This window comes from Podarcis melisellensis (genome assembly GCF_964234715.1).
Source record: "Podarcis melisellensis genome assembly, chromosome: 15".
NCBI classification, from domain to species: domain Eukaryota; kingdom Metazoa; phylum Chordata; class Lepidosauria; order Squamata; family Lacertidae; genus Podarcis; species Podarcis melisellensis.
The window spans coordinates 25,135,780-25,152,298 of record NC_138532.1 but is presented as its reverse complement, the minus strand read 5'-3'; the positions used below and the strand labels follow the sequence as shown (position 1 = coordinate 25,152,298).

The 16,519-nt window shown below is 44.5% G+C and overlaps 1 protein-coding gene across 3 annotated transcripts in view; it reads right to left on the bottom strand.

The window, feature by feature from the left end:
• LOC309357638 (opioid-binding protein/cell adhesion molecule homolog) overlaps window positions 1-16,032 on the bottom strand; it is a 720,946-nt gene extending 704,914 nt beyond the window's left edge. Inside the window, exons 1-2 of one of the 3 annotated variants that reach the window (XM_081889992.1) lie at window positions 16,018-16,032; window positions 15,662-15,782 (exon numbers count right to left, since the gene is read on the bottom strand). In XM_081889992.1, the coding sequence (XP_081746118.1) occupies window positions 15,662-15,722 (61 nt within the window). In that variant the 5' untranslated portion in view covers window positions 15,723-15,782; window positions 16,018-16,032. Of the gene's footprint in view, window positions 1-15,661; window positions 15,948-16,010 lie in introns of those variants that run through there. The other 2 variants (XM_081889991.1, XM_081889994.1) reach the window with 2 other exon arrangements.
• Between the last annotated feature and the right edge of the window lie 487 nt (window positions 16,033-16,519).

The following is a 16,519-nucleotide window of genomic DNA, read 5'->3' as shown; positions in this document are numbered from 1 at the left end:
GGATGGATGTGACTGCAGTGGAATTTTTGAACCTAGACTAGCCAACACAAGATCCTTGAGATTTATTTTGAAGACTTCACCTTGACAGTGCCCTGTAACTTCTAGGCACCATAGCTCATCAACTGAAGATAAAACAAGTGATGCTGAAGGTGAAAAAGAGTTAACTCTCTTTAGCTGAAGGCAAAGCAATAAAACAGAGAGGAAGGGAAGAATTGGACCATGATGCCTTTGCCACAGCTATAAATGATGTGGCTTCAGGGTGCCACCTACTGATCAATAATGTCACCTTCTTAGCCTGCTGTAATGCTCCTAATGGGTCAGACTCAAATGCTTATTGCCAACTGTAACAATTTGGTGGTCAAAAAAAGAAAACGATTATATGCTGGTGGTGAGACACAAGCACCAAACTTCATGGCATCCAAATACCACAATAAATTATTTAGCTCTGACATCAATGATATAGCTACAAATAAGAATTTGAAACAGGTTGAAATGCATTTTCCATGTGCTGCTTTTCAACTATCATAGCTTCTACAGCTGCACCAGAGATCCCTACAACTCTTTAGAAAAGGGATCCTCATTTGAGAACCACAACCCTTAAACAGGTCTGACACCTCTTTGAAACTTGTAGTGTAGACAGGTCAGAAGCATAGGACAACGTTCACTTGCTATCTTTCTAAGAGCACCCTCTCTGGGCAAAATGGGGAGTTCTGTTTTAATAAACTGACCCAACGAACCAAAGAATTAGCATACACGTTGCACAAGGACACCAGAACAAGGTGTGATAACAAACTGGTGAACCTCATGCGGCGCTTCTTTAGAAGAAAATCATTGACTTTAATACTCAGACATGATTTGCATGGAGGGAGAAAGTCATCCTTCGAAGCCCCTTTACAAGATCTTTCTTATGACAAAGCAGATCTGAAAGCGTGAAGAGTTCTCTGCCCTCCCTTCTCTCCTGTCAAATATTATAATCATCACCTTCCAGCCTGCTGAACAATCAAAGCCTGGCCTATATTCACAGGAGTTCCTACTATACGCTGCATGCATAGCAACAAGTAAGAGAAACAAAAGGCAGAAGTAAACTGCCAAGAGAGAAGACAGAACCGGCTGGCAGGTGGACAGCAGGAGAACGTTTCATGGAAGCCACGGAGGGAGGGATACCCCAGTGTCTAGGGATGGAAGGGTCTGTCCACTTTGGTTCTCTCAGTTTCTCTTTTTCAAGTCTTAAATTTGGCTCCCCACTTTTTGCAGCAATTTGACACAGCATTTTAATATGTATGTCTCCCAACATACACATTTTTGCGATTAACCCCCCCAATGCATTTTTTTATGTTGCTTTCACTAATCTATTCATTTTTATGCACATTTGCTCCTATGCTCTGTAAACATTGTTTGGCTGGAGAACTGCATTGCAAAATTTAGAGGAGTGTGGATTTCTAAGGATAGCTGTGTTTTGGTTCATGTGTTGTTTCTGAAAGTGTTGATTTGATAGTTCCACCTTTGAATGAAAATGGAATCAAATTCCTCTCCCCCCACCATTCCTACCAGGGTCCCATTTTCCCTCCTCATTATGTCAGCTTCCACTCAGATCTCATTATCAAATACCCAACACAAAAGGCTCATTTTATTTCCCTCTGCAAAAATAAACAGATACTCCAGCAATTTGGGGGGGGGGGTGTGAAAATGTCAGTGGTTCTCTCTCTGCCTGTCTTCTGCAGCCACTGAGGCCAAAAGCAGCAACAAACCCAACTTTCTTGCTAGGTAGAAAATATATCCACCACCAGCCCTGCTCTGCTACACAGAATTTGCTCTCAAAGAACCAGTGCTTTTTTCCGGGGGGGACGGGACACATGGGGACGCATACCCCTAAACATTTTGTGAATCTAAGTTTGGCTTCATTGAGGGGCAGTATTTCAATATGAGCAGGAAAATGAGAGTGCCCCTAAACATTATTTTTAAAGAAAAAAAGCACTGCAAAAAACCACCTGGGCTTACAGTCAACTCTTGCTCACCATAGTTTATTTGGGTCGTCTACAGCAGCAACTTGTGCACTGCCACGGCATGGATCTATGAGCCAGGTGAGTGTGTCGAATAAAATAAGGGAATATGCAGTTAAATATTTTGTTACAATTATAAGATATGGGATGTGTGATAGGAAAAACAGTGACATACCCTCTCCACCGTATAGTACCAATTAGTGTTGACAAACTGCCACATCTGTCAATGGAACTTGGTTGGGATTAACTTTTTTTTCAAATTTATTTGCTGTATTTTTGTCCTGCTTCTCAGACAATGGTTGTCTCCCAAAGCAGCTCACATCAGTTAAAAGGACAGGCAGGGAGGGAGCCCTTTGCTATCAGGCTTATGGATGAAGAAGACCAGACACTTAAGGGAAAGGCAGTGGAGAGAAAAGGTTAGAGGAGGGAGACAAGTTCTTGCAAAACTCCCACAATCTTCCAAGTTAAGGAGGCAGCAAATGATTATTTCTGGAATCATGGCACGTGGAGATAATTCATGAAACATGGAGCAATGAACGTGCACTATATTCCATTAGTTTTCTGGAAGTGGCTTTTATGCTGTGTGGAAGCTCAAATGCAATGTGCAAATTTACAGTAAGGGAAATGGAATAGATGGCCACGTGAATGCAGCCATAAATAAACATGCCTGTGTTCAGAAAATATTAGTCACCTGGTCTGCAGAAACCCACAGTTACAGCATCTTTTCTCAACAAAGTTTGTCTCTCCTAAGCCACTTTTCTGCTGTTCCACTTAGAATATCTCAGGCACGGTGAATCCGCATGTTTTAGCACTCAAAATTGAGACAATATGAAGGAACCAAATCTTCCCTCTTCTAGTCCTTCTGGGGACAGAAGGGACTTTTCAGATGCACGAGTGCAAGCAAAAGAGAAACCTGAAATTAACCCTCTATTTTCTTGTGATTTCTGTATCCGTATTAGCAGGGTTTTGCCATGAGCTGACAGACTTTGTTCCTCCCACATTTCAGAATAAGACACTGTAGAATAAATGCATAAATATATAAGGTAAGAAATTCAGCATGAACCTGACATCCACCATGTTCTTGAACATGAAATGCTAATTATATTAGTCACCTAACTATTCAAATTAGCTGCAATATTCCAGCTCACAAAGTGTTTTTCTGGAAGTTGCTCACTCACCTGTCCTTGCACTCTCTCTAAAACCACTCCAAAGAATGGCAAAGAAAGTTTAGTGCATTGAATAGGGGAGCCAAGTCATGGAGCAACCAATTCATTCTTAATGGTTCACTTCCAGCTTCCAGCAGTCAGACATTTGTGGCTACTCCAAGTATCCTGAGCTTGGAAATCTTTATGCTTCTTTATTTCTTGCTCAGCTTAAATGAAGAATAAACAGAGCCAGGAGTGGCTTCATTCTGCTCTGCAAAGAGCAAGTTGTGGTCCTGGAGCTGCACAATGGATTCTGCAATCCGCTCTGGATATTCGCAAGGAGGGCAAGTGAGGCTTGAACCACCACATCAATTCATTCAACAGGAGCAATTGTTTGCTGTAATTAAAGGCCCCAGGTCTTTTTGTGTAAATGCGCTTCACTCTTGTTCATATTAAATCTTGTTTTATTGTTTGGCTTGTTTCAAGGCTAAACACTATTATTTTTTACTTTTTTGCATACCATTGCATGCATCATGACATCCACAAAATCATAAGTACAAGAGTGGTCTTCTTGGGTGAGAAAGAAAAGACTGAAACATTGCAAAGGTCCAAGTTTACTGAGAATGCTGAGAAGTCATTCAGGTATGCATGATTTGCAAGCAGATCCCTTGAAAGCCTCAAAGGTTTCAAAATGGTCACTGTGAAATAATCTTGCTGTGGTGATAAATAGGAGTGCATCAACATTTCCTGTTGTGCTGTCGCCTGCATGCACTCCTGCACTTCAGTAATGGGTGGGTGGTGCAAGGAGAGGAAAGCTATGGCAAACTCAACAAGGGGTACATTTCCAACATCCTCTTGGTAAAGCAGCAAACATATAATCCACACATCCTGAGATGAAGACCTAAGTCGTGCATGGATTTAATGAAGGCCCACAGTTTTATCGAAACATACAAGGACCCACAGTAAGAGAAACTTCCTGAAATGCAGTGAACTATCTCATAGTGAAGAAATCTTAATGTTTAAGGTGAGACCTAGGGGGACATTATCCTTCTGTCTACCTTAAAATGGTCTCAGTTTCCAAGTACTAGATCTGTCCTGTATATGATCTGTGCTTTTCTTTATTTATTCACTCAGAGATGTGCTAAGACAGCACCAGATGGCTTTCCATCATCACATGTGGCAGATGCAGATGAGGTGAAGCCACCAAGCATAAAGAAAGCTGCCTTCCGATAGTTCCTCTCCACAAAAGGTTGTGAGAAGTAGTTGGGTAAGCAACCTTTTTAGTCAAGCTTCCTTAGGGTACTAGCCACCCAAGGCTGCCTCAAGAGACAAGGGACTGTGCTTCCAGGGATGAAGTCAAACAATTGTATTTGCAACACCAAAGTGACTTCCTGGGATGCAAGCCTGGGCAGTGTGTATGGTGGTCTTTGGTTGTCCACATGACTAAACCCCCTTCTTGGCCTCGCTGATGTGGTCCAAAGGAAAATACATTTGGCACCAACTTGACAGTAGGAGTTGCCAGAAGGACATGTACAAGGTGACATCCAACCACCTCAGGGACTCTACTGCAGATTTGTGCAGGGTTTACTCCTTAACCTTTTCTTCTCCCAAAGATATCCCACAAGGCAGTGGATGTTTAGCATCAGAGCTTTTCTTCTCCTAGATGTTCTGCCTTCCCAGGTTGACAAGACCCATCTGCCCTTCAATTCCCTCTACAGAATATGCATAAACTGCCTTCTTGACTATTGGACTGACTATTGGTCTCATCCACTCAATCCACCGAAGCCTGTCTTTACATGCAGGGTAAGTCCCTAACTCACTGAGGGTTTGAGACCCATCGGCTATCCTCATACCCATCAATAAAGACAAAGAATCACATCCAAGTCACCAGGCAGGGAAGCTTTATAAAGATAGTTCTCTTAGGTCAGGGCTGAGTCAGTAATAGAATCTAGCTGGTGGGCCAGATTCTTACCCCCAACACTACAGGCCACGTTTGATAGGTAGGTGGGGATGCCCACCTACCAATCACCCAATGTTACAATGGATGTCAGGTGACCTGCTTTTGCACACTTTCCTAGCCCCAATCATCAGCTGACCACCAGACCTTGCAAAGAGCAATATAAACCCAAATGATCAACTTAAACCACCAACATGCCACAGATGACTCACACATGTATGCAAGGGCAGCTGGACTCATAACATTTATTGTTGGCTAATACCTTTTACTGGCTGAGCTGCAAGCTGTAATAGAAGAGTTGCCAGTCTGTTGTCTCAACATCAAGAGTTGCCAAGATATGTTTGTTTTGCAGTTTCTGACAGATGGAGGATTGATGCCCACCGTATCTGATGAACTGCTTTCCTTAGACTTTTAAGAGAGCATGGAAAATCCCTTTAAGACCCTCTTGCCTGTCCTTAAATCACACTAAAGTGGAACAAATGTGCTCCGGGTACTTCTCTATGGGCTTATGCCTAATCAGTGGCAACTTCCTGTCACTCTAGTGCCCAGCAGTGGATAAGAGATGATAGCTCTGTGGAGTGTGGACCCGGATTAATATCACTTTGCCATATTAATTAACTAGCAAGGATGGCATAACTGAAAAGGTTTGACATAGCTGAAAGCTATGGTCTTCTGCAAAATGAGTCCCAATGATTTAGCAAAATTGGCTGTAACAGAAAGCTCTGCTGAGTATTTCTCAAGAGACGACATTTTCAGTTAATGGTGCATTGCTTCCCATATCTGGAATGAAGATACAAGGCAACAATATGGGTTGAACGAGGGTCACAGCTTTATTAAATACAAAGGCTGCTCTGCTGCTTACTTAGCCATTTAACTGTCAACTTCCCATCCAGACCTCAGTGTTGATGTTGTATGTGGGAGCTAGCTGCTCGCTACAGCATCCAGCAAGGTCCTAGGTTCAACCCCTGGCATCTTCAGATAAAAGGGGCGACTACACTAGCTAGATGGACAAATACCTAATCATTCAAAGCAGCTTCCAGTGTTTATTTGTTGCAAACAAAGATGTGTATGCATGCAAGAGGCATCAGAGGCGTACCTAGCTGCCTTTGCATCCTTGGCAAGGAGATGTATTGGCATTCCTCACCACCACCAGACCATGAACCAGAAACTCAACAAGTTTGCTTTTCATCGCCTTTCATTCTCTGCCAGTGACTTCCTACATGACCCAGAGCATGGCCTCCTGGGGAGAAGGCAAGCAGGCTCTTAGCCACTCCAAGCCACAGTGGAGTGGTGCGATTTTTGTGGGGGGTGGGGTGGCCTGTACCCTTGGCAGGAGCCAACCTGGCCAACCTCTAAGTATGCCCCTTGTGAGTCATCACATATCAATCATTTTTGCATCATCCAGTGTCAACTCCAAAATGCATTGCTTTTAAATGAGATGGCATTTCTAATAGATGACCCTAGGCTTAGCAAGCAACTGCCAATGATAGCACAGGTGTACATGCGCATGTGAATCAGCGTGAAGACAAGTGGCCAGGGTCACTTCCAGGTGACCTGCTTAATATTGAGCAATCATTCTGATTATTTTGCACACACTTTGTTGGGAGGGTTAGAGGACTATAGCTGTGGACAGAGCATTCATTCCTATTTGTTGGCGGGGATGTTGCCTCAAACAATTGTTATTTTCAAGATTTTGGTGCACTTTCCTTATTGCAAAAAAAAAGTCCTAGCTTTGAGGAGAGGAGCAGATTTGTTGGGCAAGAGCACAAAAACAATTTTAATTGTGCAACCTGAATTTGTTGGTATGTGACTGAATCCCACCTGAAAACAGTAACCATCAGGATGCACCATGTACCCATTAAACTACAAATTAACAATAAGCCCACCCAATGTTAGATGTCAGTAAGGGATATCTGTGCCCCCTCGCTTTGCTTCAGTTGTGAGTTGCGGCATGAGTCTGGTTCATGATGCGAGGTCCCTGGGATGTCCTTTCATCTGTGCTTGCCGCTGGGGAATTGCCAAACTCCCAACCCAACTTGGCCAGTCATCACATGCTGAAAGCAAGGTGGAAGAGAGCAAAACGTCCTGGAGGAACTGACATTTGATCTCAGATCCCCACACATAGCGTACTTGTCTGTGAGCACAGAACAAAGCAGTCTTTCGTGGTGAGAGAGCCTACCCAGGGCTTTAAGTGGTGTCATGCTGAATGACCCTGATTAGTCTAGGAGCACAGCTGGGGGAACCAACGGCAGTGCAAAGTTGCATAATCTACATGCTCCAGCCTCTGCATTCTGGATGGCACAGAAGCCTCACTATGGAGCTCTGACATATGCAGCTGGCAGAAATGGGAAAGAAATCCTGCAATGGAGCCTGTTCCTCTGCCCTCAAAAAATGCCCTCCATGTGGCAGCCAATGTGGAGTTAGCAAGCATGAAGGTAGAGAGTGGCGTACACTTGGATGCACTTCCTCATGACACAAACTAAGCAAACAAACAGGGAGCATGGCACCTATCTGCATGAAGACACTTATGCATATCCTTGAAGATACTTTGGGGTGGGGAAGGAGCTGGCATCTTAGCAGAGGAGGAGGTGACAAGCGAGGAAACTCAGGGGACCTGCCCTACTCAGAAGAATTATTCAAAAATCAGGAGACAGAAATCAAAGTTGAAGATCAGCCTTAGCACTTTGCATCTTCAAAGAGTCTCGCAAACAACTAATTAATCCCGCCGAGGCAGGTGAGCATTGTAGCAAATCCATAGGCTACGGTTGTCACTGCACCAACCAAGAATACTGCCACAGTGACAGCTGGGGGCATTCCCTTCTGTTTGTTCCAGGAGCACACATGCCCCTAGACACTGAAGACGAAGCAGAAATCCTCTTGAAAGGCACAGGCTGGATTCTCACAGGATTCAAGGCTGGCTTTGACCTACAAAGTGCTGAACCCTTTTGGATCCTCCACGTCTACTTTAGGGACTGCCTCCATCTCCCTTTAGGGACTGTGCTCCATCAAAACCATTTAACAATTGCCTAAAGACCACTTTATGCAATCAACCAAAGTTTCTCCTGGGCTGTGCCCACTTCAGGTTACGCAGATGGAAAGGTGTGCTTGTTTGAATGTCATCACAAATTAAAGGTGCACCCACTTCCTCCCCTGTGGCAGAACCAGAGGGAGGAGGATACCAGTGATTTATTCTCAGGCTTGTGTTGTGCAGAGGAAGCTGTCTTGTACCCAATAAGTCAATCGATTAATTTAGCTCAGTATTGTCTACACTGACAGGCAGCAGTTATCCAGGGTTTCAGATAGCAATACTCGCAGCCCTACCTGGAGGTGCCAGGGATTCATTCATTTATATCCCCTTGTACAAGTATGTCTACAATGCCATATCAAAAAATTCCAAGGTGGTGTACAGCAGTGTGTGTGTGTACACACACACAATTAAATTCAAAAACAATTCAATTTAAAATTCAATTTAAAAACAATTCAAATGTGCATCACGGTGACTGGCTAATAAAACAGCTTCAAAGGCCCATTGGCATAAAATTGAACCGGGGACATTTGCATGCAAAACAAATGCTCTCCCACTGAGCCACAGGCCTTCCGCTGTGAGGCTTGGGCCTAAAATTGCCCACACCCTGGTCAAGTGATGGGGACAGGACCCTTTGCAAGTCCTGCTCCTGCCTAACAATCAGGAGGCAAGTAATTCCTCCTGTTCCCCACCACCAGAGTGGCCGTGCTTCCTGCTTTACAGAGTACAGTCCTCTATTTTGAATAACTGCCAGAATACAGACCTCTGTTTGAAGGTGTCCTCTGTTCCAGAGCTGCCCAACTGGTTTAAAGGTAAGAGAGAGCTGGTACTGGCAACTGGTGAGCAGACTGAATGGGAATGAAAGTCATCTGGTGCCTCCCCCACTAAGGTGAGATATATTTCTATTTAAATTATACTTATTATTTCTAAATTTGCACTTATGCGTATCAGGTACCATTTGTAAATTTTATGCTGATTCCTCTCCTTTTAATCATCTTTCTCGGTGGTACAAATCCTCTTTCTTGACGATGCCAAACTGGCCATCCTACCTACTGCTATTGGGCTTCAGCTGATCACTCTTCCTAAGGGCCAATCAAATGACTTTCAAGATTAAGAGCCACAGGTTTGTGTGTGTGTGTGTGTGTGTGTGTGTGCCACAGGTTTGTGTGTGTATACACACACACACACACACACATATATATATACTGTGTGTGTATACACAGAGAGAAAGATCTCACATATAGGCTCAGTTTGCGTATCAGTTTAAAGTTACCATAGATAAACCACACCATGGTTAAAATGTGAATGTACAGTGTGCTAGTGTAAACTGCTGAAATTATGGGGCCTTCTCTCTTATCTCGCTCTTGCACACTGCAAGGAACCATGCCATGGTCTGGCTTAGTGTTATGTCCCAATTCAGGACTCAGCTAGATTGGTAAAGAAAAAACATTTTATATGTGTTCTATATGTGAAATAACACTGTGACACCAGATAGCGCTGTGGAGTAATGTATTTCCCTACCAGATTTCCCTGTATGAGTTTACAACACATTTAACTGAATTGTTTCTTTGATGTGCCTAGATCCATCCTCAGACTCATGGTTGGTTTCCACCCAAAACAAAGCATCGGAGGTAACCACAAAATGTGGTTAATGCTTGTTTGTAGTGAAGCCAAGTAGAAGCCCAGGTTTAGGTGTAATAGACCATGGCTTATTTCCCAAGCAGGTTAGTAGAAGCAAGAGGAGGAGCCAAGTCATTTCATCAGCATGCTGGAATGCACTGTGCTCACATTTAAACCACAGTTTAGTTTTATTTTGGTTTAAAGAGATGTGCAAATCAGGATTCTCTCTCTCTCTCTCTCTCTCACACACACACACACACACACACACACACACACACACCTTCTATCTTCTTTAGTCTTCTGCCTCTACCACTTGATTCTCTTGACAATATTTCAAGTGACACCAAGTATCTTTTTTTGAGTATCCTATCCATGCACAACTGCTTGTACTGGGATCTGGGAGTAGCACGCAATGAATTCCTTGCCATCACACCAGAAAGAAGACTCAATACAAACTATAATATGGGTGAACAGATTACATTTATTAAAATAAAACAAGGAGAGAATCTGCAATTCGATGAAATTGAACTAATTAACCCAATTAAACACATTTGGGCAGGTGGGTTGCAATAAATGGGAGGATATACCGGTAATCACTCCCGTTTCCTGAGCAAACTTCCAGCTGCATGTTGTGGTCACACAGTAAGGGTTTGGTTTTAAAAGAAAATCGTCCTCCACCTTGCTGCATGCACCTTGGGTGTAAGAACCTGACATGCTTACTGAGGCCACATTGGCTAATATTCACCTCGATGCCCCTGCTAGGCCAAGCCCTCAATAATTTCTTATGTCCTCTCACCTGCCGTGGCAAAATTCCACTTAGCCAGATTCTCCAGTCACATGCGCAACATCTAACAGTGCAAAATAGGCAAAACAGAGAAGACCCCCAAACTCAGCAATGTCTCCCCTCAAATTCCTACTCAGTACCCCCAAACAGGGTGACTAGCAGAGCCCACATTGCCAAGGCCAAGAGTGTGAGCATTACCAGAAGAAGAATGAGGGATGGAGCCAGTTTCAATAGCTGGGCTGCCATTTCCCCCCCTATATGACCAACATGAAGATCCACATGCCTCCCTTTGCGAGAAACTATATCTCCTCTTATTCCAGGGGGAAGAGGGTGTGGCAAAAATGCCCTCCCCATTTAGAGGAGGGGACAGAATTGCTGGGGGGAGACAGAGAAGTGGGGGAAAGAAGACAAGAAAAAGATATCATTTAGAGGCCAATGCAAAACTTATGGAGCAAGACAAGAAACTAATGAAAACTTTTGGGGCCCAAAAAAGAGGGAATCACTAAGGCAGCAGAACTCTACTCAAGCTCCCAGAAAAGGGACAGGTTAAACTCTTTTTGGAACAAAGGTTTGGGCATGGAGAAGCTGGCAACACATGCACAGAAATAGCAGATCCGTTTCTGGTGTCATATCTTAGCAACAGAAGACACAATCAACATGGATGAGCTCTTTCCCTCTTGGTTCCTTTAAGCCTTTGGAATACAGGTTCAAATACAGTTCTGCAAACAAGGCAATCTTCACAGCTTATAGACTTTCAGATCTATAGACTTGTTTCTGACCAACATCCTTGCACTGAGCAAAGTTTAACAGGGAACACACTCACCTGCCTAGAGGCCAAGGCGTATTATTTTTCTAGACAGTCTTCCAGTAGGTTCAGGGGGGCATATTTGGGAATGAGAAGCAATGCCATTGGCTTCAGAAGAAAACGGTTACATTCTACATTGCAGGGGGCTGGACTAGATGACCTTTGGGGTCTCTTCCAACTCTACAATTCTGTGATTATATGGGCTGATCTTCATGTCCTCACATTTTTCTTCTTGCTACCTTGCTATCTTCACTCATTTCCCTCCTTTTGGCATTTGGATTGAATGCACCTTGAAGCAGAGACCTATCAAGTTTGTTGCTGTTTCATTTTGTGCTGCTGCTGTTGCTGCTTGCATTTATATCTCACCTTTTTCTTCAGGGAACTCAAGGTGGTACACAGGATGTGGCTCTCCAGATGTTCTCTTGTGGCTCTCCAGATGTTGCTGAACTACAATTCTTATCATGTTGGACTCCAAACAACTGTAAGGCTACAGGTTCTTTCTCTCTGCCTTAACTGGAGACTACATGAACTGAACCTTCCCAATTCTATTGCTGCTCTTTAACTCAGTTTAAAAAACATCCACTGCCCTTCTCATCATCACAGAGATTCTGTCTGGAAAACCATTGACTGCACGCAGTCCTCTTTCTCCGAAAGTCTCTCCAGGGAGGAAAGCATTAGCTTCAAATTATTCCAAGATGGAAACCTCTCTGCCTTCACAAAGCTGTGGAGGAAGAGTCTTCCTGTGACCAGACAAGGGCAGGGTTTCATTATTACATTAACCTTTCAGGTCTTCAGACTCGGCAAAAAGTAAATTGGCAGGGAGAAAATATATGGGGTCCTATTGGGAAGTAAGAGGACTAAAAGCGTCATCCAAACTGAAAAGGAAGATAATTAAAAACCAAGGAATCAGAGGGAGGGACCACAGTGAAGCCATTAAGACTAATAATGACTTGGCAATTGTATTTTCCACATGAACCTTCCAGTTTCCCTTCACCCCAATCAAACATCTTAAAAGCCTCTTTTTTCATTGTTTCATTCATCTCAAATAAACATCCAGGTATGATTAAGAGGACATCTAAATAACTTGTTCATCCTCATTTGTTTGCAGAAAACTTGCACGGAGGTTACACAACATCCACTTTTTTCATTCTGGTTTGTTTACATGGATGTTATACAATGTATGCTGTTTACTGAGCATTGAATTTATTAAGTATTCATGCTGATTTCTCAACAAGTGGAGGTTTCATGGCACCTCTTCCTTCGTTTCTTTTTTACCCCACATTTTGCAGTGCATTTTCCCTATTGCTTTCCTTACCACAAAAAGGCTGGTTTTGTTGTTGTTGTACAAGGGTGTCAGAGGCTTAGGTTTGCTAGTATGCAACTGAATCCCTCCTACAAAACCGCTCAGTCTCAAAGGGAACCAAAAAAATATGGTGGGAGGGGCAGGAACAGATCTCCAGAAGGACCCACCTCTGAGCATCTAGTGGGAATATCACATGCAAAAGGAGTTAGGATCATAGAAACATGAGAAGCTGCCTGAGTCAGACCATTGGTCCATCTCACTGATTGACAGTTTACACTGATTGACAGTTGCTCTCCAGGGTTTTAGGCAGGGACTTTTCCAAGCCTCACTTGGAGATTCCAGGAATTGAAACTGGGACCTCCCACATGCAAAGCAGATGGTCTACCACAGAGCTATGGCCCTTCCGCACAGTTGTGTCAGCTGTGGGACAGTGAATACGCTTGCTCAACAATCCATATCCTACCCCTAGAGCTTTTTTCCCCCCAGTGATGCATAGAAAGAGCCTACAAAATGATAATCCAGATATTCTAAGATTCAGCTCCCCTGCTAATGAAGAGACCTGTGGATAAATCTAAATTCACAAGTTTACATTCACCAGCTAAGATCACAACAACACTTCACTTGAAATACTAGCTTGAAAGTATCCAAAGAGCTTCACGTGTGTTAATAGAGTAATGTAATCCGTGGAGCAATATTGCAGAAGGGAGGGCTGAGGTATCACAGCTTGCCTAAGGCCAACTAGTAAATTCATGGCAATTTGACCCAATCACTTTCCAGTTTCATAGCTCATGCTTATATCAGCTTTTACACTACATCAGCTCTTTCTCATGGTCTCCCAGGTACTGCACTGAATCAACCCTGGATAGTAAACATTGGTCAACATGCAGCTTAGGAGAGTTGTTGAATCTCAAGTGCTGAGGTGCAAATTGGTGAGTGTACAAACGTCATGCAGGAAATGCTGTTTCAGAGGTAGCTAGAGCTCCATTAATCTCACATCCCCTTCAAGGAGTCTGAAACCAGGAGACTTCAGTTCTGCACTCAAGGCTAATAAAGCCCCCTCCCTCCCCATATCACATCTGAAGCTGTTAAAATAAAAAGACTTTTTTAATAAAAAAAATTCTCAACTGTCCTAAAACTGAATTTCTCAAGAAGAAATGTGTGCTCTCAATTAAAAAAAAAATTCCCCATTCAGCTTTCATACTCTGACATTACCCAGATATGGTGTCCTCAGTGTGACTTTTTGGAAATAGCTTTCTTTGGTTAGGTGGTTGTTCATTATCAAGATGTCAGAGAAGAATGTAGTTTATCACAAAACTGAAACCAAATTGCAACCTCATGATGAATTATGCACACCGGTTAGAATTCAAGAGCCACTTCTGTATACCATGGCCAAACTGAAGAGTGGAAGGTGGCCTTTGCACTGGAAGGTGGAGAGCTCTGTGCCTTTTGTCTCTCTGTCCACCCCAACATCCCACCCAGCCCTCTGTAATTTGAGAATGCAATATACTGAATTTGAGAATGCAATATACCGAATACAACACGCATGCCTGTCCCTGTGCTCTTTGCCTGCACACCTACATCCAAAGCTTATGGGGTCTTGGAATGTGGATAAAGTTTTTACACAAACCAGCCTCTGATGGAAACTGTGATGCACATGGATAGTAAATCCATGCAAGCCTAGCTGTGGCTCACATCCACCTCCCACCACAGTGAAAACTACCGTCAGGCTTGTGCTAAAAAGTCTGTTTGCAAAAATACTGATATGGTATAGATTTTGTGCCTATGCTCTTGTAACACCTAGTGCAACACACACGCCTGCTGTGCATTTCAAATATGTGTATATTTCAGAGTAACAGACTGCTGAAGCTGTTTCCGAGGGCATTGCATGTTCAGAACTCTGGCAATCCCAACAGCTCAGCAACACATATAAGGCACAACTCCTTCTCTATCGGTCTCCATCCCTCCCACCCTGCTCTTCTATTTTATATTGGGACAGATGTTCAGATGCGTATTCAGCTCCCCACACTAAATGCCTGTCTGCGGAGCTCCTGCCCAGAGCCAGTTAGAGCTTGAATTACAATAAACCTATTCAGACCGGGGTTTGCAGCAAGAGGCAGCCGAGGGATCCTAAAGTCTTCAGTAAATGCTGTGATGGTGGCAGGCGACAATGATGCCTTCTGGATAAGAAAACTCAAGAACACCTGGTCTGGCTTCCAACACTGCAGCATCTGTAGCTGATGCCCAAACAAGTAGCAGCTGGTGTGTGTGTGTGTGTGTGTGTCTGTGTGCGTGCGTGTGCATTGGTCAGTTTGGGGGATGCAGAAGAAACCTCACTCCTACCACCATCACTGTATAAAAGCCAGTGGGCTTTGCTATCTGAAAACAAGAGAAGGGCAGTGGACTTCTTTACGTGGAAATGAGGTACGGGTGCTGAACCTGGGAGGGAAAGCACTCCCAAACCATCTCCATCATCACCATCCAGCCCCCCCCCCCCACACTCAATTTGCTAAGAAAGATGCCCAGAGGAGATGGAGAAGAAAGAGGAGGAGGAGAAGATTGGGGTTGGGAGTAAAAGACTTCTCCAAAAAGCCATTGCACGCAAGCACCAGCACACACACAAGCACTGTGAGCAGATAATGCAAATCCCAGGGAAAGTACCATCTCCTATTCACAACGCAGGAGCAGCTGCTGTCCGATGCCGGCACAGCATCCCTCTGGGAGGAAACAGTGGCAGGATCCCTGAAGGACTAAGCGCCAGTTCTGAGCCCAATCACCTCCTCTACATGCACACCCCAAAACGTGGCACATTAGTGCTGTGACCGGGGGGGGCGACACCCCTAACTAATCATAATAATAATGTGCACATCTGAGCGAAATCATCAGGTCTGTATCGCTGTGGCATCAAAACGCGTCCCCCACCCCACCCCACCTCTTCAACCCTCCTCGTCTGGTCCAGCTTCTTGCCTAGAGATATACGGGAGCGAGAGGGATTCCCCTGCCACCGTCCCTCCTTGTGGCATACCTGGGATGAAGAACAGGGCAGTTGTGGCCGTGAAGACGATCCAGCAGGCGGGATGATACATCTTGGGGGAGCTGCAATAGTCTGGAGCGGCTTGGCTGGCTGCTTTCCTCCGTGCTGAATTCTGAGTAGGTTTAAATCCAATGTTTGCAGAGGGAGGGAGCGCGAGTTGGAGAGAGAGAGAGAAAGAGAGATGGGGACAGGCAGTCAGTGTCTCTGATTTTTCCCCCCACTCCCCTCCCTCCCTCCCTCTCTCCCCCTCTCTTTTTCCACCCTGCACATAACACGCTAGCAGAAGAAGCCCCAGAACCAGCACTACCAGTCTGTACGGGGGGGGGGGGAGAGAACAGACCTCCTACCAGGCATTCATTGGTTCTGGTCTCCTGAGTGACATTCTCTGGCTCTTCTGCAGCTTTTTGACACTGTGGGGAGTTAAACGGCACTGCCAACTGCTCCCTTTGGTGCCCCTTACTGTGCCCTCCCCTACTTCTAGATCTACCCCAATGCAGGGCACGGGGAGAGAGAGGGAAGTGTGTCGGGGGACACAGAGCCTTTGGCCAGGCTGAGGTCTTGGGTCAGCGGCTTTGAAAGGGAGAAAGGAAGCAGACTCTTGTCAGTGCCATGGATTGGATGTTTGTTTATTTCTCCCTGTAGCTCTGAGCTCCATCCTGCCACCCACCCTCCTTCCCTCTCACTCTCTCTCACACACAGGCAGGCAGGCAGGCAGGCAGGCAGAGGGGTTTGGGGATGCTCCTTGCAGTTAGATGCCACAGAGGGAAATGCAACTTGTTGATGCTGATGCTGCTGCTAACAATCTGCCAGGCATGTTAGGATGCAGACTGTGTGCCAGTTGCCCACTAT